General features: G+C 41.7%; 2 protein-coding genes across 2 annotated transcripts; one reads left to right on the top strand and one right to left on the bottom strand.

The window, feature by feature from the left end:
• Positions 1-3,874: 3,874 nt before the first annotated feature.
• LOC108582514 (atherin-like) lies at positions 3,875-5,500 on the bottom strand. Its single transcript, XM_021927813.2, has 2 exons — positions 4,500-5,500; positions 3,875-4,021 (listed from the first exon to the last, which is right to left on the bottom strand). Exon 1 carries the CDS (start codon positions 5,485-5,487, stop codon positions 5,098-5,100), a length of 390 nt encoding a protein of 129 aa, XP_021783505.1. The 5' UTR covers positions 5,488-5,500; the 3' UTR covers positions 3,875-4,021; positions 4,500-5,097.
• On the top strand, positions 5,278-27,230 carry ELK4 (ETS transcription factor ELK4). The gene is made up of 5 exons (XM_009188824.4): positions 5,278-5,532; positions 12,836-13,051; positions 16,174-17,046; positions 17,929-18,045; positions 20,397-27,230. Exons 2-5 carry the CDS (start codon positions 12,845-12,847, stop codon positions 20,493-20,495), a joined length of 1,296 nt encoding a protein of 431 aa, XP_009187088.1. The 5' UTR covers positions 5,278-5,532; positions 12,836-12,844; the 3' UTR covers positions 20,496-27,230.
• The last annotated feature ends 613 nt before the right edge of the window (positions 27,231-27,843 follow it).

The raw sequence follows: 27,843 nt of genomic DNA on the forward strand, positions 1-27,843 counted from the left end.
CCCTCACAGCAACACAAAACCTTGCTCAGAGCTGCACTTACATCTTCGTTTGTCAGCCTGACTGCCTCTCCCATCATTTCTGGATCCTTAGCTGAATTCTTTGTTCATGTGAATGGGATAGCAAAAGAATTCTGAAAATGCTGAAGTCGTGGATAGCAATGATGGTCCCTGAGAGTGTCAGTGTTGCCAATGTAAGACTCAAAATTCCTAGAAGAGCAAATGCTCTTTGCGTTTCTTCTGTAATAACAGAATAGTTATCATATACTGGTGGTTCCTTAATTAATTTTAATTGAAGAATTTTTTTTCAGACAGTGATTATAAAATACACTAGGGAGGAAAAATTCTTTTGGCTTAAAATTCAGAGCAATATGTATTCTGCAGGGAGCTGGTCCAAATACCAGAATCTTAAACAATTATATAAGAGGCAGATTTCATGAGCTTTTATCAATTAAGGAACACCTTTTCCAAAGGTGGCTCACACCTGTAATCCCAACACTTTAGGAGGTCAAGGCAGGTGGCTCACCTGAGGTCAGGAGTTCGAGACCAGCCTGGCTAACATGGCAAAACCCCATCTCTACTAAAAATACAAAAATTAGCAAGGTGTGGTGGCACACACCCGTAATCCCAGCTACTCAGGTGCCTGAGGCAGGAGAATCGCTTGAACCCGGCAGGCAGAGGTTGCAATGAGTCGAGATCACATCACTGCATTCCAGCCTGGGTGGCAGAGTGAGATTTTGTCTCAGAAACAAAAATTGATATATTCTCTCTTCTTTATTATATATTCCATATCGATTTTTATAGGCCTAGAAATAATACATTTATCAAAGACCAGTAAAATTGAGGTTAAAAATGTTAAAAGAAAATAAGTAGACTGGGTATAGAGATGAAGAATGAAAATTATATGAAGCTATTTTCTGAGCTGTGTTTGTGACAGGTCATCAAACATATTACATAGTTGCTATGCCCCAGGGAGTAATTGCAGTAACATATGTCTTGTCATGCCCTCTCTGAGAAAACAATGTACTGTGTGGAGGTTACAGCAAGTCCTGAAAGATGGTGCCATGAGTTTACTTCAGTCTATAGAGACCACAAGTACCTTGTTCAAGGACCTTCTGATTGGGTTTTCTCTGGGCCCTGAATACCTTCTGATTAAAAGCCTTATTATTGGCCGGGCGCGGTGGCTCAAGCCTGTAATCCCAGCACTTTGGGAGGCCGAGATGGGCGGATCACGAGGTCAGGAGATCGAGACCATCCTGGCTAACACGGTGAAACCCCGTCTCTACTAAAAATACAAAAAAATAGCCGGGTGAGGTGGCAGGCGCCTGTAGTCCCAGCTACTCGGGAGGCTGAGGCAGGAGAATGGAGTGAACCCGGGAGGCGGAGCTTGCAGTGAGCTGAGATCCGGCCACTGTACTCCAGCCTGGGCGGCAGAGCAAGACTCCGCCTCAAAAAAAAAAAAAAAAAAGAAAAAAAAAAAGCCTTATTATTGGGGATGAAACTTTTACTGGTTATATTTGGTAAAGTTTAGGACCTTAACAGGTAGTAGGGGTTGCCAGTGCTGCCAGATTCAATATACAGCTAGTCAGAGTTTTCTTTTCAAAGATAACTTTCCCTCTATCTAAGATCTCAGTCCACACAAATATAATAGCAATAGGGCCATTTACCAAGAGTTCAAAGCATCATTTCATCATTCGCCTTTTTTTTTTTTTTTGAGACAGTTTCGATCCTGTCGCCCAGGCTGGAGTGCAGTTATGTGGTATCAGCGCACTGAAGCCTTCACCTCCCGGGTCCAAGCCATTCTTCTGCCTCAGCCTCCCGAGTAGCTGGGATTACAGGTGACTGCCACCACACCTGGCTAATTTTTTTGGTATTTTAACAGAGACGGGGTTTCGCCATGTTGACCAGGCTGGTCTTGAACTCCTGACCTCAAGTGATCCACCCGCCTCGGCCCCCCAAAGTGCTGGGATTACAGGCATGAGCCACCACAACCAGCCTACTACCTTTTTCTTTTAGTCTATCCATCACAGGCATGAAGTGAAAGGTATGTCTCTTTTATTTCTAAAGACATTGAAAGTGAAACCCAGAAAGGGTAACTTTCAAGCTTTGAGTTTAGGGAGACTCAAAGGCTAGAACCCAGATATCCCAGATTTTTTTCTTTCTTCTCAGTCATGTTGCAATTTGCTCCACACTTATACCCACCTGCGGTTGTGGGTGCTCTCTTTGACTTAAAAGATATCTCTTCTTGATGTCACGTGCAAGACATTGCTTGAAAGACATAACAGGCAACTGGATGGCTCCACGCTTGCTTAGTCATAATCTGTGAAACACTTCTTTAGGAAAAAGGGATAGCGACTGGGAGTAATGATGAAGCAGTGAAATAAAAGAGAGGGAAGAAGAAGTTGTCTTGAGAAGTAATTATCATAACTACGTGTTATTGGGATAGGAAATGTAATTAAATTAGGGGGAAGGGGTTGCAGAGCTGAGATAACTGCAATGATTAAGAAACAAAATCTAGGCCAGGCACGGTGGCTCACGCCTGTAATCCCAACACTCTGGGAAGCCGAGGCGGGCGGATCACGAGGTTAGGAGTTTGAGACCCGCCTGGCCAACATGGTGAAACCCCGTCTCTACTAAAAATACAAAAATGAGCCGGACGTAGTGGTGCACACCTGTAGTCCCAGCTACTCAGGAGACTAAGGCAGAAGAATTGCTTGAACCTGGGAGGCAGAGGTTGCAGTGAGCCAAGATTCTGCCACTGTTCTCCAGCCTGGTGATGAGTAAGACCTGCCTCAAAAAAAAAAAAAAAAAAAAGAAACAAAATCTCAGGCAGACCAGGTAGAAAATACCCAGCACTTTGGGAGGCCGAGGCAGGCGGATCACCTGAGGTTGGGAGTTCAAGACCAGACTGACCAACACGGAGAAACTCCATCTCTACTATAAGTACAAAAAAATTTAGCCAGGCATGGTGGCGCATGCCTGTAATCCCACCTACTTGGGAGGCTGAGGCAGGAGACTCGCTTGAACCCAGGAGGCGGAGGTTGCAGTGAGCCGAGATTGTCCCATTGCACTCCAGCCTGAGCAGGAAGAGCGAAACTCCGTCTCAAAAAAACAAACAAACATTTTAATAAAACCTACAAATGTTCTTTGGGATGGCCCTGAGTAACTAAGGCTAAGATTAGGAATCCATCTATCTGGTGGGAAAGTGACCGAACAAGATAACGAAAAAGAGCACGGTCTTTTTGGTTGACTCTTTTTGGTTGACCAACGTAACTACCATGGAGTTTGCACAAACAGAACCATCTGTTGTGTGAGGAACCATGGAGAGAGATTGCGTATTTATAGAATCTTGAGTGGGAAAACCAGGCACATTAATTAACTTTTCCCCTCAAGTTCTCTAGTTAGAAATCCACTTTTCTTCCTTTCTCTTCTGTCAACATGTACTGCCTTAAAGAAAAAAAAAAGTCAATTTAAAAGCAGACAGACTTGCTATGACTAATTTAAGAACTCCCAAAGCAGGCTGTTTTCCAAAAATACACTGCAATTGACAATGCTGTAAGCTCAGTCTAAAAGGGGTATGACACAACTACTGACCCTAAGGCTTAATCAGATGTTTACTGCCAGTTTGAACACAGCAGGGTAGTCTGCAAATCTCCACAACCCTCAACTGTTCTTGGTAGGAGGCTTTAAAATGAAATCTTTCTATAAACAAATGTTTCCAATAGGTATATCTTAAACTGCCTACTTTAATAATTTTTTTTTTCTTGGTTTTCAAGATGGAAGTTGTTGCAAGGAAAATTTTATGTTAGGGGCCAAGACTGCTAGGGCTTTTCAGATACCGTATGTTCCTTATAAAACATGTCTTAATACGTTTGCATGCTTTGGTAAAATTTATTTTGGAAAGCTAACATCTTTTGGTAGAGTTGTTTTTTACAGGAATAAGCTACCTTTGTGGATTATAATTACTCTGCATTATAGAGGAGGAGGCCGGAAATCAAGGAAGTGATGATTCTCTTCCAAAAGCCTACAAAAGGATGACAGAATCACATTTCAGTGAGTTCAATTAACTACAAATTCAATTGTGGGGGCAAAAATAAATGACACCACTATTTACTGGGTATCTACTATATGCTAGGTAATGCACTAAGTACATTACGCCCTATATTTCATTTAATCCTCTCAGCAATGCTGCTTATTATCGTCATTTTACATGAAGAAACTGAGGTTCAGAGAGGTTAAGCAACTCACTACAGGTCACACAGCTAGTAAATGGTCACGAATAACCAGTAACTCAGACACTGACCTGGCTTTGGTTTCTTGTTAAACAAACATGTAATCTATTTCTTGGAGGTTTTGTTCAGCTGTCCTAATTTATGACTTTACATTCCTTCTGGTGCTAAACTGCTCAAGTAGCTTCTTGTACCAAGTGTGACCTGATTCCTTAAGAATTTTACTTAATGAGAACCTCTAAGCTAGAAACTCTTGCTAGGTGTTTCATGCACCTTAGCTTCTTTAATCATTACAACAACTCTGAGAGACTGGGTTGTCTCCATCCTTGTTTTAGAGAGGTTAAGGTTGCTTAAAATTGGTGAGTTAGTAAGGGGTAGAGCCACGAATGGATTTCTGGTCACTGCCTCCATCGCCATGGCAAACTTTTCCCACGACTCCAGCGCTCCCATTTGTTAGTCCCCAGGCTAGAAAGCCACAGTGCTAATTTAGTATTTATCAAGCGTTTGTAATGTCCTGGTATCTGGCACTTCGGTGAGAAAGCTGTAGCGACCCCAACTTCTAATAGCGAGTGGTAAGGCGGACGAGCAACACAGGAGGGAGGAGCCTCTTAACACCAACAGAAGTGGTCCCCAGCAGGTTGCTCCGCGAGCGCCACCTCTTCCCTCCAACCGAGGAGAACGTGGCGCGCCCCTGAGTAGTCCAAGGTCCCGGCCCAGGCGGCAGCTTGGGTGCTGGCGCGTCCCGGACGGGCGCCTAAGGGAACTGGAAGCAACTGCACCCAACGCCGCGGACAGCGGCGAGACGACTCCAGGAGGCGCCCTAGCTGCATCCCCTAGCCACACCAAACCCGGGTTTGCCCGCAGCCGCGGCTCACAACACCCCTCGGAGTCGCGGCCCCTCCCCCCGGAAGTGACGTATGGCGACTACGGCGTCTGGAAGGGACCCAGGCGCAGCCGGGGGGTTTGAGAGTGGCGGCGGCCGCGGAGCGCCTGGCAGGCCCCGCCGCTGCGAGGAACGCCCGGAGCGCGCGCGCCCGGCGTGTAGCGGCCCCAAGACCCGCGCCGCCGCTGCCGCGTGCGGGGGCGGGGAGGGCGGGGCGCGAGGAGCCGCGGCGGCGGGAGATGCGGGCGGCTGCGGGCACCCGGCGGGCTCGGCTGGGCCGACGCCGCGTTCTCCGGCTCCGCCGCGGGGGTCGCAGCGGCTGCCGCGCCGTCCTCGAGTTTCCAGCGTGAGGAGGAGGCTGAGGGCGGAGAGGCGCATCGTGTTCGAGGCGGAGACCGAGGGGGAGCCCCGCGCGTGGCGTCGGTGAGCGGCCAGCCCCGCGCACCCCCTCGGGATCTCGCGGCCACAGCCTCACCGGCCGGGAGCTGGGACGAGGCCCAGGGGTGCGCGGCACAACAGGAAGTGGGGGCGGGGGCCGGGCGCGCGCTCCTGTTGGGTCCGCCCCCGGCCGGCCGGGCACCGCGGCGCGCAGGTGGACGCCGCAGCGCACCGCTCAGCTCTCGTCGCCTCTTATTTGGTCCCCCGAGGTCCCGTGGGCGAAAGGTGGCGGCGATTTTTTCGGCGTGGGTGGGGAGGAGGGGAGCAATTCTGACTTTCTGTAGTGACAGGAAGTTGGAAAATGAAAGTACAGTAACTCAGTGCTTACCAAGGCCCGGTGAGGTTGCACCTTTTCCCCTGGACTTTGATCTCCTGTGGGGCACGCGCGGCCGTCCGTGTTTCTTCCTCTCCCCAAGCTCGCTAGTCATCCGGTGTCGAGTTTCATTTCTTTTGCTATTTGGCTCCAGCGGCCCCCCGCCCCTCTTTACTTTCCGCCTTGTGCACAGCTGCATCAAGGCTGGTAGCTTCGTTCCTGGGAAGATCAATTGGAAACATCTTTCGGGGCGGGATAGTAACTGGCCTTGGAAGGAAATAGGGATGTTGTTGACTGAAGTAGTCAAAAGTACACACTTGACTTTTTCTCCAGCTATTGCTCTTTGAAATTTGGGGAATTTAAATAAAGATTCTGGAGTTTTATGCCTCATCAGAATGGTCTGCCCATCTCTTTGGTTGATAGATCAGATCCTGTGTCCCCTTTTCCCACCCCCTGGCTTGGAAAACGGTGCTTCAATATTTAGGCTTGGCAGCGGTGTTTTCATTAAAATGTAGTATGATTCAATATTTTCCCTTCAGGAACACTCTTCTCTTTGATTTTACTTAAACATTAAAACTGCATAAGTGGAATCTGTTCATTCCTAGTGAAGTAGTGTCTTCAAGTTTTATTGTAAGAATATTGTAAGGACTGCAGGATCCTATACAAAGAGAATATTTTTTTAGGAGCCTGTGTAGTTAAAAATGTCTGGTTACTTTTGGTTACTTTTTGACAACGGTGAGTATTTTGATTCGAAACTAGGCTTGATACTTGGTTTTAAGTAGCAGACTGAAGAAAATTTGGAGACTTTGTGTTTTTTTGGGTCTTAGCTACTGTCTCTGAAAAATAGTTGGGCTATGGGTCACCACAGCAACTGGACTGTGTGTATTATAAACATGTTTAGGGTGGAAAAGGTTTTATTTAATAGAGACTTCCTTTCCTTAATACATTACTTCAACATGCTCACTTCTTTCAGTTTAGCACAGGGATTGGTCTATCTTTGAAGTGTTAAAATAGAATCAATTATGTTGTCAGCCTTTACTACCTCAAAAATCAAACTCCTTCATTTGGACCAGTTAAGTGTTTTCTTCCTTTGTTATAATTTTAAACTTTAAAAATTGCAATTGTAGAAAACTCGAGATTCTTGTGAGAAGGAAAATCAAGTAATTTTCCTTTTTTTTTTTTTTGATAAGAATAAAAGGTTTGGTTTTGTTGTGTTGTGTTTTTGTTTTTGTTTGAGACAAGATCTCACTCTGTTGCCCAGGCTGGAGTGCAGTGATGTGATCTCTGCTCACTGCAACCTCCATCTCCCAGGCTGAAGCCATTCTCCCACCTCAGCCTCCCGAGTAGTCACGCACCACCATGCCCGGCTAATTTTTTGTATTTTAGGTAGAGACAGGGTGTCAACATGTTGTCCAGGCCGGTCGTGAACTCCTGAGCTCGAGCTCCCTCCTTGGCCTCCCATAGTGCTGGGATTACAGGCATGAAGCCACCACGTAGTTTTTAATAACTGTCTTAGGGGATTTTTTTCTCCAGCCCTTTTTTTTTTTTTTTTTGAGACAGGGTCTTGCTCTGTCTCCCAGGCTGGAGTGCAGTGGCGTGATTTCAGCTCACTGTGGCGTCCACCTCCCGGGTTCAAATGTTTCTTCTGCCTCAGCCTCCCGAGTAGCTGGGATTACAGGTGCCCACCACCATGCCCAGATAATTTTTGTATTTTTAGTGGAGACAGGGTTTCACCATGTTGGCCAAGGCTGGTCTAGAACCGCTGACCTCAAGTGATCTGCCCTCCTTGGCCTCCCAAAGTGCTGGAATGATAGACGTATGCCCGGCCAGCTCTCTTTTATATCTGATGAAATCATTGAAGATCATAGTTAATACCACACTTTTTGAAACTAACATGAAGAGTTTTGACTTAACTATATACGAAGACATTAGGTGCTTTTCAATCAAAAGAATAACAATATTATAATTGAATTAACAAAATATTCCTTTAAAGTACCCACTGAAAATGTCCATTTTATATCTTTGTTTTTCTCAAAATCATTTCTAATACTTCAGTCTAAAACCTCAAAGCCATTTTTTCTTTTTTTTTTTTTTTTAAGAGGGAGTCTCTGTTGCCCAGGCTTGAGTGCAGTGGCGCGATCTCGGCTCACTGCAAGCTCCGCCTCCCAGGTCCAAGGGATTCTCCTGCCTCAGCCTCCCGAGTAGCTGGGACTACAGGCGCCCACCACTGCACCCGGCTAATTTTTTGTATTTTTAATAGACACGGGTTTCACCTTGTTAGCCAGGATGGTCTCCATCTCCTGACCTCGTGATCTACCCGCCTCTGCCTCCCAAAGTGCTGAGATTACAGGCGTGAGCTACTATACCTGGCCAAAGCCATTTTTCTTTTGCTGTCCACAACCTTCTATCGTAGACACACTAGATGCTAAAGAAGCATCAGCATTTTCCACAACAGCTCAGTTCTACCCTAAAGCAGCCAACAACTCACCAGCGTTTGACTGAATACATGCTGCTCCACTGATAACCAACAGGGAAGGTGCAAGTTAACTGTACCATCTGGGGAACACCTGTATTTTGGGGAATCTCCTTGAGTGCTCATTATGGGGACATTAATTTGTTGTTTTTGTCTTTTTAGATGTATAGCCGAGGCTTTAAACTTACAGGGCTCAAATGTTATCTACATAATAGGTATTAAGACTCTAGGATTCGGGTGTTGGAATTTTTTCAAAAACAAATGGAGTAATAGGCACCCCATTTGTGTAGGCTAGAGACTCCCATTCTCTGTCTTTCCTTCATCATCTCACAAATGGATTCATACTCCACCCCTAAAAGCAGTCTTATATGAAGGTGATGTCTGGAAATGTGGAAATTTGAGTTCTTGGCTTAAGATAACATTTACTAGAAAGTAGTTTTAACAGGATTAGATTAGAAATAATTGTTTAAGTGGGAAAACTGTGTTGTAGAACAGTAACTTGCCATCATTAGGCATCAGAAGGAAGGCCTATCAGGTAAACTCAGAGACATAACAGGGAACCCCTACCTGCCTCCACCATGCTTAACGGATATAGTATAAAACCACTATTTTAGCCCCGCTTAAGTGAGGCTATGGGGAACTATGATTTCCAGTGGGCTCGGTTATTTGGCATTAAGGGAGCACTTCATATTTGTGGATTATTATTGGTATCTAATATGTAATGCTTTTTTTTACAATCAATCAATGATGTGAGTGCTTTTATCCATTGGGAAAGTGGTTTCCCTAATGGATAGAGTATGTGACTGTGATGAAAGAGACTTGGGACTCATGGCCTCAGCTTTTCCATGAATTCTCACTGTGGGCAGCATCTCTCCCTTTCTATCCTTTATTACTTTTGCATCGTTACTTTTAGATGACTATCTCTGTACAACCAGCTTCAAAGTGATAATCATGAGGATTATTGGAGGACATTCTCAGTGTTTCAGAAAAGTTATGGAAACTCAACTATTTTCCACTACAGTTTCTTATCTCTGCCCTTTTTGGAAGTAGGCATAGTTGACCCGTAAGGATCCCATCTTCTGTGAGTTGTTGTTAGAATTAGTCTTCCCAGACCTAACTTTTGTAATGTTTGTTGTGTTGTTTTAAACATCTTTATTGAGATATAATTCACATACCATAAAATTCATCTCCTTAGGTGTAATATGCTGTGGGTTTTGTTCAAGCATCAACACAATCTAAGTTTAGAATATTTTCATCACCCCCAAAAGAAGCCCTGTACCCATTATATGTCATTCTCCACTTCTCTTCCCCCCCCTTTTTGGCCCCCAGTCCTAAAGAATTACTAATCTATTTTCTATGTCTATGGATTTTCCTATTCTGGACATTTCATATAAGTGGAACCATACAATATGTGGTCTTCTGTGGACTGGCTTCTATTAGTCACTTGCATAATGTTTTCAAGGTTCGTCCTTGTGTGTGTGTGTGTGTGTGTGTGTGTGTGTGTGTCTGTACCTCATTCCTTTCTGTGGCTGGATGATACCCCATTATGAATGTGCCACATTTTATTCATTCATCAGTTGACGGACTTTTAGTTTGTTTCTACTTTTTAGATGTTATGAATAATTCTGCTAAGAACGTTACTGTGTAAGTTTTTGTATGGACATATTTTTCATTTCTTTTGGGTATATACCTAGGAGTAGAATTGTTGGGTCATGTGGTAAATGTGTCCAAAGTGGCTACACCATTTTACATTCCCACCAGCAATGTACAAGGGCTTCGATTTCTCTACATCGTTGCCAATATTTGTTATTGTCTATCTTCTTGATTGTAGCCTTCCAAGTAGGCATGAAGTGGTTTCTTAGGTGGTTTTGATTTTTAGTTCCCTAATAACTGTGTGGAGCATTTTTTTTTGGTGGTCCCCTCACAATTTCAGTCCCTTCCAACTACCCCCCAAAAAGAAGGTAGTAAAAGGAAGGGATTGCTGGGGTTCTGAGCCCCTTGGGCGATCAGAAAAGGAACAGAAACCAAAACAACCACTGGATGTTACAGAGACTGACAATCAAGAAGTCTAAAGCAGAGTGGGAAAGGCAGGCAGAGAAAGGGGAAGAAAGGAGAAAGGAGAGGTACGAGATGCCAACTCCACCATTACCCATCCTAAGAGAGGCTGGAGAGAAAGCCTCAAACATTAAGAAGTGCCGGTCCTGAATGAGGGAGGTGGTGTTTGAGCTTGGAGGAGGAGGTCAAGAAAGGGAGGCCACCTCTCTTTGCAGAATGAGACCCCCCCCTTCAGCTCAGGGCCAGCAGCATCACAGACCGTAGACACTTTCATCACTGTAGGCAACATAGAGAAAGAAGTCTTCATGGTGTTCCTGGTAGAGCTGACCCATTGTGGCACTGGTGGGCAGAATGACATTGTTGACAGAGAAAAGCAAGGCATCCTCAGCTCGGAGATGAATTCGCTTCCGGATCAAAAAGTAGAACTGGGCCGGGTGCGGTGGCTCACACCTGTAATCCCAGCACTTCCGGAGGCTGAGGCAGGCACATCATGAGGGCAGTAGTTTGAGACCAGTCTGACCAACATGGTGAAACCCTGCCTCTACTAAAAATACAAAAATTAGCTGGGCGTGGTGGTGGGTGCCTGTAATCCCAGCTACTCAGGAGGCTGAGACAGGAGAATCGCTTGAACCCAGGAGGTGGAGGTTGCAGTGAGTCAAGATTGCGCCACTGCACTCCAGCCTGGGTGACAGAGTGGGGCTCCATCTCAAAAAAAAAGAAGTAGAATTTGTCCAGGTCTCCTATCCAAGCTTTGGGAGCTTTTTCTACTATCACTGGCACCCGGTCTGGGTATTTCGTTCCAATCTTCTCGCTCTGGGAGCAGCGTGTTTCTTGAACGGATGCTCTTCTTTGTACACGAACTTCATCCTCCCGGGAACCAGGCTGAACTAGGCTGGGCTTAGGGAACCTGGGGGAGCCAGGATGGGGGTGGTGGTGATAGTGGTGACATGTGGGCAGATTCAGCCAATGTAGAACATTTTTTTGTGTGTTTATTGGCTATTTGTATATCTTCTTTACTATGATGTCTTTTCAAATTCTTTACTTTTTTTTTAAAGTTGTAGGCGTTTTTTATGTATTTTGGATACAGGTTCCTTTTGTGATACATGGTTTGAAAATATTCTCCCATTTGGGGGATTGTCTTCTCACTTGATGGCATTATTTGTAGCACAATGGTTTTAAATTTTGATGTAGTCCAATTTTGATCTGTTCTTGTAGTGTTTTAATGGTATTGATTTAATTTGTTTTCAAACTCTATTCTAACCCATTGAGATCTTATTACTAGAGAAAGGAAGGTTTTCTGTTTTTGTTTTTGTTGTGTTGTGAAGTATTCAATCATAGGATTCTTAGGACACACTTATATGGATTTGGCCAGAGTTTCTGCCCTAAAGAATTCTTCCTAATAGAAAGGTGTTTTGAAATTCTATGAGGAAAATACCTTTATGAGAGAGCATTCCTTGCTGCTCCTTTGCCTAAACCAATGGTTATCTGCCAGGATGATTTTGACCCGTAGGGGAATATTTGGTAATGTCTGGAGATATTTTTGATGGTCTCAGTGGGGCAGGGGGTGCTACTGGCATCTGGTGGGTAGAGGCCAGGTATGCTGTTAGACAAACTGCAGTGTACAGGACAACTTCCCACAACAAAGAATTATCTGGCCCCCAAAACCAATAATGCCAAAATCGAGAAACTGTGGCCTAAATAGGGAGATCCTGAAACTTAAGATACTAAAAGATTTTTCTTCAACCCATGTCTTGATAATCACATAAAGGTTGCTAATCAAAGGAGAATCTTTGCAGATGGAATCCCTGTGGACAGAACAGTGACAGAGAAATTAAGAGAACACTTTGTTGAATTCAAAATGCTGCCAATTTGTATGTAAATGACATTTATGGTGATGGAAACCAGTTGGAGCAAAAGTAGGTTATTCCCTACACCTCAGCCCCTGCGCCATCCTGAGATAGACACAAACACACTCACAGGCAAATAACCAAATCAGGTTGATTTAGACAGATGCTGGAATGGTGGTCTCCTGAGAGAATACAGCAATGAGATTTTAGGATTCAAATTTAACAACAGTGATTGACAGTCACTAGTGATTGACAATCATTGTCTTTTGCTATAATTTAGGGAACTAGCTTCTCCTCCTTGCAAGTTGCTTGTTGCTTAAGGCATTTCTTAAGCAGCGTGGCATCCTTAAGAGTTTGGACTCTGGGTCCAGATTGCCTGGGCTTAGATCTTAGCTTCACCATTTCCTCGTGTGATGTTGGACAAGTTACTTAACCCGCTTATGAGTCAGTTTTTTCTTATGTAAAATGAGGATGCAGTAGTATCTACCTTATAGAAATGTGGGGATGAATTCATACGTTTAGAGCACTTAAAACAGTGCTTGACATACAGTGTTAAATAGGCTGTTAATATTATCACATATCTTATCTATATTGTTTCAGCTCATTGCTATGGACAGTGCTATCACCCTGTGGCAGTTCCTTCTTCAGCTCCTGCAGAAGCCTCAGAACAAGCACATGATCTGTTGGACCTCTAATGATGGGCAGTTTAAGCTTTTGCAGGCAGAAGAGGTGGCTCGTCTCTGGGGGATTCGCAAGAACAAACCTAACATGAATTATGACAAACTCAGCCGAGCCCTCAGATACTATTATGTAAAGGTAGTACACATCCTGATCTTACACTATACAGAGAACCTCAAGACAAAAATGATTCCTTCTTGGCTGGTCGCAGTGACTCACGCCTGTAATCTCAGCACTTTGGGAGGCCAAGGAGGGTGGATCACCTGAGGTCAGGAGTTCAAGACCAGCCTGACCAACATGGTGAAACCCCGTCTCTACTAAAAATACAAAAATAAGTTAGCTGGCCGTGGTGATGGGTGCCTGTAATCCCAGCTACTCAGGAGGCTGAGGCAGGAGAATCATTTGAACCCTGGAGGCGGAGATTGCAGTGAGCCGAGATCGTGCCATTGCACTCCAGCCTGGGCAACAGAGGGACTCCATCTCAAAAAAAAAAAAAAGAATGATTCCTTCTTTTCTGTTGAGGTTATAGATACCAATGTCCTAGTTTATTTTAATCCGGTGTATTTTGTAGCAGCAGTTTAGAATTAGGATACAAGGTATAAATGTTCAGGCTGTATTTCTACCAAATCTTTCTTTTCTTTTCTTTTTTTTTTTCCTTTTTTTGAGACAGAATCTCTCTCTGTCGCCCAGGCTGGAGTGCAGTGGTGCGATCTTGGCTCACTGCAACCTCTGCCTCCAGGGTTCAAGCTATTCTGCTGTCTCAGCCTCCCAAGTAGCTGGGATAACAGGTGGCCACCACCATGCCCGGCTAATTTTTTATTATTTATTTATTTATTTCCTTAGTAGAGGTGGGATTTCACCATGTTGGCCAAGCTCGTCTCGAACTCCTGACTTCAGGTTATCTACCTGCCTTGGCCTCCCAAAGTGCTGGGATTGCAAGTGTGAGCCACCACACCCAGCCACCCCAGATCTTATTTATTAACTTATTCCCATTACACATATTTTATTCCTAATTACAGTTGTCTTTGAAAGAAAAAGTATGTACAGAATTGGAATATGACAAAAGCAATTTGAGATTCTTGAGGATACATAAATATTCTCGTGTGTGTCATAATTTACTTTAAAAATTGTGAAGCCTGGAGTAGTAGCTCATGCCTGTAATGCCAGCACTTTGGGAGGCTGCAGCAGGAGGATCACTTGAGCCCAGGAATTTGAGACCAGCCTGGGCAACACAGGGAGACCCCGTCTCTACAAAAAATAAAACAGCCTGGCGTGGTGGTGGTGTACACCTGTAGTCCCAGTGCTCAGGAGGCTGAGGCAGGAGGATCGCTTAAGCTCAAGTGGTCGAGGCTGCAGTGAGCCATGATCACACACCACTGCACTCCAGCCTGAGTGACAAGTAACCCTGACTTGGGGGAGGGGGGGCGTCATATATGTATATATACACACACATATATATCTACATATATATACTTGTTTTATATCTTAATTTTTAGTTTTAGTTTAACCCAGGGAATACAAATTAACACCTTATACCTTAAGTAGTAGTTGTTTATACACAGAGTTGGTTTTTTAGTTAAAATTGCTGAGATCTTAATTTCTTTCACTTTTTTTTTTTTTTTTTTGAGACAGAGTCTCGCTCTGTCACCTGGGCTGGAGCGTAGTGCGTGATCTTAGCTGACTTTAGCTTTTGCCTCCCAGGTTCAAGTGATTCTCCTGCCTCAGCCTCCCAAGTAGCTGGGATTACAGGCATGCACCACCACAGCTGGCTACTTTTTGTATTTTTAGTAGAGATGGGGTTTCACAATCTTTACAGGAGGCTGGTCTTGAACTCCTGATCTCAGGCAGTCCACCCGCCTGGTCTCCCAGAGTGCTGGGATTATAGGTATGAGCCACCATGCTGGGCTCTTTCACAGTTAAGTGGTTGATCTTATCAGCTTTCCTGTCTGGAGATAAACTAGAATTTCTGAAGGAAGTAAGAACCTTAACAGATATTATGTTCTAAATTCCTTTTTTGCAGCTGGGCGCAGTGGCTCACGCCTGTAATCCCAACACTTTGGAAGGCCGAGGTGGGTGATCAGTTGAGGTCAGGAGTTCAAGACCAGCCTGGCCAGCATGGCAAAACCCCATCTCTACTAAAAATACAAAATTAGCCAGGCGTGGTGATGTGTGCCTATAATCCCACCTACTTGAGAGGCTGAGGCAGAATTGCTTGAACCTGGGAACCAGAGGTTGCAGTGAGCTGAATCGCACCACTACACTCCAGCGTGGGTGACAGAGCGAGACCTCATCTCAAAAAAATAAATAAATTCCTTTTTGCTTACTCAGGCTGTGTATGGGTTATACCTTTGGAATTGTTTGAGATTGCAGTTCAGGGACTTCTCACCTGTACACATACTTGGTTGAGAGTGGTAAGCAATTAAAATTCTTCAGCTTTTATGTAACATATTCGGTTTTGTTAATAAGACATTGAAGTGTTCTTGCCTTAACTTCTCCATAATAGTAGGGACTGTGTTTGGTATGGCTAGATGAATTTAGGTGATTTTGAAAGTTTTAAGTAAGTGACGTCTACTTCTAAAATGGAGAACCTTATTACACCAGCTTTTTCTTTTTTTTTTTTTTTGAGACGGAGTCTCGCTCTGTCGCCCAGGCTGGAGTGCAGTGGCCGGATCTCAGCTCACTGCAAGCTCCGCCTCCCGGGTTCACGCTATTCTCCTGCCTCAGCCTCCCGAGTAGCTGGGACTACAGGCGCCCGCCACCTTGCCCGGCTAGTTTTTTTTTTGTATTTTTTTAGTAGAGACGGGGTTTCACCGTGTTAGCCAGGATGATCTCGATCTCCCGGCCTCGTGATCTGCCCGTCTCGGCCTCCCAAAGTGCTGGGATTACAGGCTTGAGCCACCGACCGAGTCTTGCTCTGTCCCCAGGCTGGAGTGCAGTGGCTTGATCTTGGCTCACTGCAACCTCCGCCTCCTGGGTTCAAATGATTCCTCTGCCTCAGCCTCTTGAGTAGCTGGGACTACAGGCGCACGCCACCATACCCTGCAAATTTTTTCTGTTTTAGTAGAGACGGGGTTTCACTATGTTGTCCAGGCTGCTCTTGATCTCCTGACCTCGTGATCCGCCTGCCTTGGCCTCCCAAAGTGCTGGGATTACAGGCGTGAGCCACTGCGCCTGGCCGACGCCAGCTTTTTCATGAACTATGGGATGAAAGTTTGTAAGAAAGGATAAGAATGCTGGTTTTTTTTTTTTTAAACCTACAGAATATCATCAAAAAAGTGAATGGTCAGAAGTTTGTGTACAAGTTTGTCTCTTATCCAGAGATTTTGAACATGGATCCTATGACAGTGGGCAGGATTGAAGGTGACTGTGAAAGTTTAAACTTCAGTGAAGTCAGCAGCAGTTCCAAAGATGTGGAGAATGGAGGGAAAGAGAAACCACCTCAGCCTGGTGCCAAGACCTCTAGCCGCAATGACTACATACACTCTGGCTTATATTCTTCATTTACTCTCAACTCTTTGAACTCCTCCAATGTAAAGCTTTTCAAATTGATAAAGACTGAGAATCCAGCCGAGAAACTGGCAGAGAAAAAATCTCCTCAGGAGCCCACACCATCTGTCATCAAATTTGTCACGACACCTTCCAAAAAGCCACCGGTTGAACCTGTTGTTGCTACTATTTCAACCAGCCCAAGTATTTCTCCATCTTCAGAAGAAACTATCCAAGCATTGGAGACATTGGTTTCCCCAAAACTTCCTTCCCTGGAAGCCCCAACTTCTGCATCTAACGTAACAACTGTTTTTGCCACCACACCACCCATTTCGTCTATACCCCCTTTGCAGGAACCTCCCAGAACACCTTCGCCACCACTGAGTTCTCACCCAGACATCGACACAGACATTGATTCAGTGGCTTCTCAGCCAATGGAACTTGCAGAGAACTTGTCACTGGAGCCTAAAGACCAGGATTCAGTCTTGCCAGAAAAGGACAAAGCAAATAATTCATCAAGATCCAAGAAACCCAAAGGGTTAGAACTGGCACCCACCCTTGTGATCACAAGCAGTGATCCAAGCCCACTGGGAATACTGAGCCCATCTCTCCCTACAGCTTCTCTTACACCAGCATTTTTTTCACAGGTAACTCGCTCTTTATGGTATCACCATTGCTTTCATTTATTTGCCCTTTTAAGCAAATCCAGAATTTATACACTCAAGTTTGCTTTCTTTTACTTAGGTTTGTCTTAGAAAGGTTATGTGTGACTATCATGTGAAAGTTACCCCATTTCTCATCTTAATTAGGATTGCTAAAATAGAAAGTTTGGAGTATTTTCTTAAAAAATTCATTGTTCTACAATTAAATAAATATTTTGATTTTTCTATTTCCTCCTAAAGAAAGTACACACGCTCTCTCGCTGTCTCTCAGTCTTATAAAACTCGTTGGTACCTTATAAAACAGTGATAATCTCAAGTTAGAAAACAGTAGGTCCTGAGAACCGTAAGAAAAATGACCAGTGTGACGTTGAGTAACAAGTTGGTACAGTTACTTTAGCTATTTATTAACCTGCTCATCTCATAGAACATTTTAATAGATTTTTCCCAGGCCTCATTATTAAAAAAAAACAAACATGTTGGTGTCTTGGTTACCCATTATTCCTCTGTACCTGAATTCCGGTTGGTTTTTCTATTTGGAAAAGACTTTATAAATGTTGACTTAAAAAGAGGTTAAGCACCAGAATCTCAGAATTTACCACCAAATAACTCATCCATGTAACCAAAAACCACTTGTACCCCCAAAAACTATTGAAATAAAAATTTAAAAATTTTTAAGTAGTTATTATCACCTTTATCTTTCTTAACTTGTAAAAATCATTTATGAGTTGTCATGATAAAATTTCAGACTTGGAGATACTTGGAGTGGAGGATAGGGCAATATTTAGGTTTGGGTTATTTGTATGCTATTTCAAGGATAAAACATCCTGGTAAGTCATTCAGTGAATATTTTTGCTTTGTGTATTACAGACACCCATCATACTGACTCCGAGCCCCTTGCTCTCCAGTATCCACTTTTGGAGTACTCTCAGTCCCGTTGCTCCCCTAAGTCCAGCCAGACTGCAAGGTGCTAACACACTTTTCCAGGTAATTTTGTAAAAGTCTGTCTTCTGTAGTTGGAGCATGTTAAATGAAGAAAGAGGCAAAAAGGCAGGGTCCCACTATTCAGTTTAATCATTATAAAACTTCTGTTTAATAAATATTCCTTTTTTATTTTTTGGGATGGCGTCCTCACCATGTCGCCCAGGCTGGAGTGCAGTGGCATATCTCAGCTCACTGCAACCTGCACTTCCCAGGTTTAAGCGATTCTCCTGCCTCAGCCTCCGGAGTAGCTAAGATTACAGGTGTGCACCACCACACCTGGTTAATTTTTGTGTTTTAGTAGAGACCGAGTTTCACCACGTTGGCCAGACTGGTCTCCAACTCCTGACCTCAGGTGATCCGCACACCTTGGCCTCCCAAAGTGTTGGGATTACAGACGTGAGCCATTGTGCCCTGCCCAATAAATATTATTTAGATTTATTTTTGAATTTCCAAATGTTAATTTTCTAGCTGGCAAACAGCTTGGATAAATACAGCAAAGTTTCATTTTCATTATTTACTATTACATTTGAGTTAGACCAAGAATTGTTCTATACTGTAGGAGATTTAGAGCCCACCCCAACTTTTTGTCACTAGAAATTCTCTATTTAAAAAAATTAAAAAAAAAAAAAAAAATGGGCCAGGCACTGTGTGGCTCATGCCTGTAATCCCAGCATTTTGGGAGGCTGAGGCAGGAAGATCGCTTGACCTCAGGAGTTTGAGACCAGCCTGGACAACCTAAGGAGACCTTGTCTGTACTAAAAATTAAAAAAACAAAATTAAATTAGGCATGGTAGCACGTGCCTGTGGTCCCAGCTACTTGGGAGGCTGAGGTGGGAGGACCGCTTGAGCCCAATAGATCAAGGCTGCAATGAGCTATAATGGCACCACTGCACTCCAGCCTGGGTGACACAATGAGACCTTGTCTCAAAAAAAACAGAATCCTCTCTCTCTCTCTCTCTCTCTCACTCACTCACTTCCTGTCTCTCCCTCTGTCACACACACAAACACACACACACACACATTCACACATACACATACGGGGAAACTCTGCACATAGGTTCCTTCTTTTAATTAAGGATTTTTAAAAAAATTTTTTTTGAGATGGAGTTTCGCTCTTGTTGCCCGGGCTGGAATGCAATGGCGCTATCTCAGCTCACCGCAACCTCTGCCTCCCGGGTTCAAGCGATTCTCCTGCCTCAGCCTCCTGAGTAGCCGGGATTATAGGCATGCCCACCACACTAGGCTAATTTTGTATTTTTAGTAGAGACGAGGTTTCTCCATGGTGATCACTCTTGACCTCAGGTGATCCGCCCACCTCGGCCTGCCTCCCAAAGTGCTGGGGTTACAGGCGTGAGCCATTGCGCCTGGCCCAATAATTTTTTTTTTTTTTAATAGAGAAAGGTGTTGAAAATGGTACATCAAACACTCCCGTTTCTCCCTCACTCAGAATTGATAATCAACATTTTATATATACGGTTTTTAAAAAGTGAATATTGTATTATCTCTTCACCAAGGTGTTAGGAAAATTCTTGCCATTCCTAATAGGTTTAGCCATTATTTTGCCCAAAACACCTAGACGTTATAACTTAAAGACTTTCTTGGAGCCAATTCATTTACTTATTCAGGGTTGACTATCTCTGATTTTCTTATATTTTGTAATTTAACTTCTCATTCTTTTAGAAATGGAATGGTAGGGAAAAGGAAGAAAATTAAAAATCTACTTCTGCTTTTTTTTTTTTGCAAACATTTAAAATTATTGAATAGGAAAAAAAGTTGAGAATTTTTCATATGTTTTTTCATTGCCGCTTATGAGCAGATTGAGTTATAGAGTCAGGTGAGACCTTAAGCAAAGTCTAGTGCTCCTATAGCTTCAGCCTGGAATCTCTCTATAGAGCTGGCCTCAGAATACTTGATGGGGAACCTTTTTCTATTATGGACACCCTCTAACTATTCGTACCTTTCTGGATCTCTTTTTGAGGGTTTATGATTTGCTTCATAATTGAATTACACTCTATAGTGCATATTGTCATTTTCTCGAACTTTCTAAAACCTTCATTTGAGGTTAATTGTAAACGTGTGTACCTTAGGATGTGAAGGAAGGTACAGGTTGTTCTTTGTTTCTACTCCATCGAGGTAAGTTGGAGAATGTTAATATTTAATATGTTAGGACAAACGATTTTTGTTTTTAGTTTTTGTTATGACATCATTATTCTTTCATGATAAACAGCCACTGCCTTTGTCCTGTAAGCCGTTGCAGAAGGCTGTTGTGTTTTGCCTCGGGTAATAGAGTAGGACAGAAAGTAAAAGCTGGGGTTGAGTAATAGGATGATAACGTGTTTTATTTTATTTCTCAGTTTCCTTCTGTACTGAACAGTCATGGGCCATTCACTCTGTCTGGGCTGGATGGACCTTCCACCCCTGGCCCATTTTCCCCAGACCTACAGAAGACATAACCTATGCACTTGTGGAATGAGTGAACCGAGGAACAAAGAACAGAGAGACATTCAACATGATTGCATTTGAAGTGAGCAATTGATAGTTCTACAATGTTAATAATAGACTGTTGTGATTTTTGCCATTCCCCATTGAAAGCATCTTTTTAGGATTGTCTTTGAATAGGACTCAAGTTGGACTATATGTATAAAAATGCCTTAATTGGAGTCCAAACTCCACCTCCCTCTGTCTTTTCCTTTTCTTTTTCTTTTGTTCTTTTCCTTCCTTTCTTTTCTTTTCTCCTTTCAAAATGTTTTGAGCTTTGTGCTGAAGAAATTTGTGGTGGGGTTTAGTGGTTGTGCTTTGCAAGAGCAATGAAGAACAAAGTTACTCCTTCTGTCTGTTGGGACCCTTTGGCTAGGAAAAATTATGCTTAGAATCTGTTATTTAAAGAAATATTTGTGAAATGAATTGGTATCTTTAGGACTAAGTGTGCTCTGTAGAATGGCTTAAAATGAGCTGTTCCTAAGCAGGGGAAAAAGAAGGATCATTCCTATTCATACAAAGTAAGATTGGAGCAGTCATACTGGGGAGATTGTTTTGTGTGAACTATAACATGTGTAAGCAACTCCACGAAAAGGCATCTTGTTTACGTTTATTCAGGGTGGGTCTCATAGCCATATGTGTGATCCCGTCTGAACCTGTCAACAGAGCATGGAGCTAGTCTATTTCACTGTAGAAAGATTTTTAGACCTGGGGTTTAAGATAGTTTTTGGAACACCTTGTGAGAATGTGGGACTTCACATCTAGCACAGAAATGCTGTTTGCCCTCTGGGTGGTATGATTATATGCCCATGGAATAGCATGGGCAAGGATCACTTTTAGGAGGATGAACTTGGATTTTGAATATTTGAAACATCTCTGAGTAAAAGATTTGATCAAATAACTTGAAACAACATGTAGGGGTTTTCTCAGAAGATAACCGAGTGAAGGACCCTGTGTTTTTCCTGTTCATTTTACCTCATTTTCTGCTAAATATTTATCACCTTTCCTTTATGTTTAAGGTTGTTAGAGGTTATGATAGTTTTAAAGATGCAATTAGGAAGGTAGAATTCAAAGCGAAGCCTCCCCAGTCAGTAGCGAAGTAAAGATGTGCTTATTTCTTTCAACTTTTTTGTTTTTTAAATGGGAAAGAGCAGAGTTCATTTAGGAATGCTTATACATAGGGATTGGATTGTTCATATTAGTAGTAAAAAATGTAGGCCTTCTTCTCTACATTACCAAATTTTTAAAATATTACCATATGGTAATCAATGCCAGGTACAAATTTGTTGGTTCTCCAAACTGAATTGATATCAGTATCACAGTGGAGTCTTTTGAAAAATTTGGCATTAAAGTCCAGGATTAAATTATATGTTGTCACCATTTACCACCACTACTACCCTCCCCCACCAACCTCTCCCACTGGTTAAACTCGTCTTCTAACCCTGTAGAATCACATGAACTAAATGGAATGAAGGAGTAAGGACTTAAGGCTCAAACTGACACTGTTACAAACTAGCATCTTCAGATGCATGGTATTTACTTTAAATGTGCTTATATACGTGTAGAGAAGCTCTTGTATAAGAAGACATCTATGCTAGCTAACTTAGTAGTAGTAGAGGGAACATATTCAGTGAGCTGCCTTTGTATCTGTAGTGTCGGAGACTTGTTACTGGTTCATTTGTGGTTATCAGCTGAAGGTTCTGTTCCTGAGATGTGCAATAGTAGTGTTGAAAGGTAGCGTTTAATAGTGATGGGGAACAGACATATTGGACTTTTTTTCCATATTGAATTATTTAGTTTGCATGCCTGTTTGAAATTGGACCTCTCAGCAGCACTTTGGAATAGTTTTATTAGGTTAACATTTTGTACATTAAATAAGTAGATATAGATGGTTGATTTAACTAGATGTGTTAAATTTTGAAAGCACAAAGGTATTTTATCTTTTTGAATTAAAGGAGAAAAGCCATTGATTTGTTTTCACAGATGGTATTTTTCATAATTAACTGTCTCAGCACAGAGGTACCTTGGAACCAAGGCCACCATTGAAACTCAGTTGAAGCAACTTCCTAGCAAACCATTTTAGTGAGTCCTTTTTGCATAAACCTATAGCCTCTGAGAGGTGTAAGGCTGTCACAGATTGGTGATCTGCTATCTCTTTGAGATCAACTAATTTGGAGAAATGTATGTGTGCGTATCGTTTTTTAAGTCAAAGTTTACAACCTTACTGCAGGTGTATGAGGCAGACAGTTCAGTTTATAGACTACCTCCTTCCTGGAAAAGTCTCAGCTTCATATTCTGTTGAATATCCACAGAATTCTTAGTGTGAAAGGTGATGTACCACTTCAGATCAGTTTTCACTGGAGAGACTTGTATTTGGTAACTGTAGCTCGTATCCATCCCTAGTCACTTTGCCAGGATGAATGCTGTTGGACAGCAGTAGCCTAAGTTACAGAAGGGGAACAGATTGAATGGGGTTTTGAGACATCTCTGATATCTTAGCTTTCCTTCTGCTCCGGCCACTATCCACTCAGTCGTGTGCTAGAAAATGTTTAACAACCAGGATCTCTGGGGTGGTGGTGGGGGAAGCCCTGAATTTGTAGCATTTGCTGATTTCTTTGATATGAATTAATTACTCCCCCTGTGGCTGATTTCAAGCCTACCACCTTAGAGTTGAGAAGGGATGTGCACAGTTGGCTCAGAGCCAGTGCTGGCAAACCATTGCATTTACTCCACCCAAGAGTGGATTTTCACATAATTTCTAAAATAGTTTTTCTTGTTTATATACTGACTTTTAAAAATACAAAATTAAAATCTCATGTCTGACTTCAGTGATCTTTTTCTTTTTCTTTTTTTTAGAAATGAGATCTTTCAGTAATCCTTTAATTTAATTTTTTAGAGATGGAGTCTTGGTGTGTTACCCAGGGTGGACTCAAACTCCCGGGCTCAAGTGATCCTCCTGCCTCAGCCTCCTGCATAGCTGGGCTGCAGGCATGCACCACCACACCTGGCTTAGTCATCCTTCTTTATTAATGGTTTGTCACAGTATGTTTGTGATGTTGTATTGCTCATGGCATACTTTATGTGTTTGAACAAAGGTGGAAATTTTCATTGATTTTTTTTTTTTTTAATTTATGCACAAAGAATCTAGATTTTGAGGACTACGGTAAGAAAAAAAAAGAATTAGAGGCCCTTAAAAGGTCAACTGTAAGCTTTTTAGAGTTAAAATATGAGTTTAATTTTTTCCCACATTTTGACAGTTGAAATTTTGATAGGGACAGTAAGCCTATGAGCTTCTATTAGGCTACTGGATTTTTTTTAACTGGAAAATTCCTTGAAGATTTACATACTATATTACAGACTTTAAAAGTCAAGACTGACTGAAGTAAATCAGAGGTTTGGAATTCTGGAGCTGTAACTCCAGGCTGTTGATAGTATCACTTCAGTTCCATTCACCCCTGCATTGTGTGATGTCCAGTCTGACAGCATTGTTTCATCCTGATCTCAGACTTTCTACCGTGATTCTCAAGTTCTTACAGGTGTCTCTTTATGTTTTTGGTGAATGTGAGCACAGTTAGAGCCACTCAGTACCACTTCTCAATACCTCTGAAGCAGTGGTTCAGAAAAGGAGTGTCCAGCCTTTTTGAACACACAAATTGATCTGTAAAAGTTATCAAACATAAAAACTTTCCCTATTAAGAATTCATATGGGTATATGTTAAACTATATACCGCTATACCAAAGTAATATGTCTGTTATAAAAAATACACAAAAATTGAAATCAAGGATGGCATAAAGAGTAAATCTTGAGGAGCAGTTATAATACTTTCTTCCCACACCCCAGTTCGTTGTCTTGTGCACCCTCCAGAAGCATACGCTTTACCTAAAGACTGCTGACTCAGCACATTCCCAGTCCAATCTCCAAACATGTATGATGTTCCTCTTATGATATATGGAGAAATCCTAGAGATCTGGAGTTTTTCAGGAGAGCTTATTGTCCGCTTTTGAAATTTCACATTAATTCTTTTTGATAAATTCCCAGATAATCATCCATTACCATATGTTTTCCACGGCTTCATTCGTATTACTTTCGTCAGTCTGTTGTCTCTTATCTTCATGTTAGGTATGACTCTTTTTATTTTACTAGTCTGCTCACAAACTTGTTTGGGCCTTATGTTGTATTTTACCAACAAATTTAGAATTATTTCAAGTTGTTTTATGTTAAAATATATAACAAGTTACATTTTCTTGCTGCATTAATACGTTTTTTATTTTTAAAATCTGATATTGCAGCAACTGAAGGAATACTTTTCTTCATAGGTCTGTTCTGTTTTTAACCTCACTGACTGTATATGTTTTATTTACCCGTGCCAGGAATCTAGAATCGTGCTTAGGTGCCATTCTTAGGTGTGAAAACAAGTTTGGAGACCAATGCAGGTCTCTGTGCAGAAACCTGGGGCTCTAAATGAATTACCAAACCAGTAGGAAAGTTAAAAAGACTACTCATGATGTAGTGTGTCATCTGAAGCTATGATAGAATATATTATTTCTAAAATAGTATTGAGAAGTTAATTATTCAGTCCATTGTAGTGTAGGTGAAGTGTGGAGGTCAGCCATAATTATCTTTCTTCAGCAGATACTCTGACGAGAGACCGGGTTCTATGGAAAATAGAATTATATTCTTGGTTTGGGATCAACAAATGTTGTGTTACTGTTTTAATTTTGCTGGCATTGCCTGAAACAAAGTGCCCTGTTATTCTTCTTATGTCATCAGAACTCTGCTTACTGAAGTTGAAGTTTTAATCTTAGAATCTAGAATTCTTGTGGCTGGTGGTATATTAAGAAAAGAAGGTGGTTTGATTTTATTTCTTGTACTTGGTGGAACCTTTTACTATAGGAGTCATGTTTTGACCTGTAAGCCGAGCAAATCTGAAAGGTGAATCATTAATGGTAGTATAATTGTTTCATTTGAAGCTGTCAGTTTCTTCAAGTCACTTCTCTGAAAAAAGTTGTGATAGATGGATAGCCTGCCAGAAAATAGCAATTTCTAAGGTGCTGCCATCCACACTTACTTATTGTGAAATATGAAAATCCAGAGTGGTTTGTGTGAGAGGGGAAATACTGGCTGTAAGCTTTCTACAGAAAACAGGAAATTCATGCTGTTGTTGACATAATTTTAAAGGAAACTTTTAACAAGAATATTCATGAGGGATACAGTCAACATAGTTAATCTCTTGAGTGCTAACCATTTGAGTATAGTCCACATCAGGAAGTTTTATGAGGTTGAAAACTTTACTTTGAAATATTTAATTGGGAGACTAGACCATTTCTTTCCAAGTCATTCTGATTTATTGTCCTAGTAAATGTATGTGTATGCGTATATACTGATGTGTTGACTGAATGTGTGTGTGTGTGTAAATCTGTTTTCAGAGGGAACATACATTGATGGCTCCTAGTCTATTTTATACTAAAACTTAAAAAAATTTTGCTGCACTTTGCAGTTGCCACTTTTTAAAAGATTAATGCTTTGCACATTTCAGTAGGCCTTAAAGACGAATTGCTTGCCAACATTTTAGAAATACATTGCTTACATGTGACATACTCTAAACAAAGTCATCGTAAACTGTTCTCTTAGGTTCATGTATTATTGAGCAAATAAGGATGTCCTTTCTTAAAATTTCTACATTTATGTTTGCTTTTGTGTAAAATCTTTATTAGTTTGTGTTGTAAGTTTCTCCAAGAGGAGGTTTATACTGGAAGCAGTATTTCTAAAGTACAGGGATTCGACCATGGATTGAATACAGTAGTGGAGGAATGCTGGCATTGTGGCCTAATTTATCCTTTTAAACTGTATGTCATTAGTATTAGCCAAAACCTCCGAGTAGAGTGTCTTGGGCTGAATGATCTTCTCAACTTCGCCTTGTTTCCCATCTCATAAAGGCTCCTTCTGGTTGTTTTCCCTTGCAGGGATTGTGAGTCGTGCTCACACAGGCCTGGTGTCTTCTGGATGGGGTCAGGGAGGAGGTGGGGGTTTCCTGTGGCTAGCCCAGAGTTCTAGCCAATGGAATCATTCAAGAATGCCTAAAGTTCAGGGGTGGGAATGCCATATATTGGTGTTAATCACTTGGCACTTTCTTGGGCACCAATATTAGCACTGTTTGATTTTTAATAACTGGAAGCACTTAATTATTTTTGTTTAATTTCAACTTAAGGATATTGAGGGTCAGGGAAGTAAGGTTTATTTCTTGTTTATGTTTTCTGGCATTTATAGGGTGTTTGTAGAAGGGATAAATGGGTTACCTAATGAGCCGTTCCTCTGGGCTCTCTAAGGTATGCCCTTTTGGCTAGGATATTTTACAATAATTTGCAAGCTTTTAATATTGTGCTTTGTAAAAATTAACGATTTTTTAAAATAATTTGCAATTGATAGATTACACTTAAATTTTTAAAGTATCCAATTTTAAGTTTCTTTTCCGTTTGGTCATTGTTGCTTATTGTCTATTGTGTAGAGGACACAATCCTAAGATATTTCATTGTTTTGTTTCTTGGGGCAGTATTAACCAGTGGCCTTTGTATGTACATTCATTGCTTACATTTATTGTTTATGTGGTAGAGTAGCATTTTTATGAACTTCCCTGTTCAGTATTAGTGAAATTAACAGATGCATATATGTAAAGATAGAAAAGAAATGAATACAATTAATTTTTTATTCATTGAGTCCTATTTATTTGTTTTGGCCCTGGATCTTTTCTAATCACAATTATATTTCTTTACTTTTGCCTTTGAGCATTTTCATTTATCTTTGTGGGCAGGGAAGATTAAATATGAATTCAGTCCAGTAATTTTGTTACCGGTTGGCTTTAGTTTGAGGCAAGTAAAAATTTTTGATTAAAACTTAGAATTACGCCCTTGCTTTATCAAATAATCAAATTGGCTAAAAAATAAGGGTATGTAACTTTTCATTTTGAAGAACAAACCAGTAATTTTTCATGAGCCCTACTTGATCTTCTTTTAAGAAGACCTTCCTAAGAGACAATTAGGGATGAGTTTGATTAATGGGAAATAACTCTAGGTTAGATTATTTTAAATTTCATACACCCAGTGATTTAACCACAGTGGCAGTGGCAGTTTGTGAACCATCAAGTATGGATGTCACTTAAAAATTAAAAGATGTTTAATAATAAACTCTTAATTTTCATTCCACCAATCTGTAATTCAGAAGAAAAGCATATGTCTGCCATGGGACTGTTGCAGTGCGTTCCATCAGTGTTAACACAGGACAGATGTGTTTTGTTTTGTTTTTTTTTTTTTTTTTTTTGAGACGGA

This window comes from Papio anubis, chromosome 1 (assembly GCF_008728515.1).
Source record: "Papio anubis isolate 15944 chromosome 1, Panubis1.0, whole genome shotgun sequence".
NCBI classification, from domain to species: Eukaryota; Metazoa; Chordata; class Mammalia; order Primates; family Cercopithecidae; genus Papio; species Papio anubis.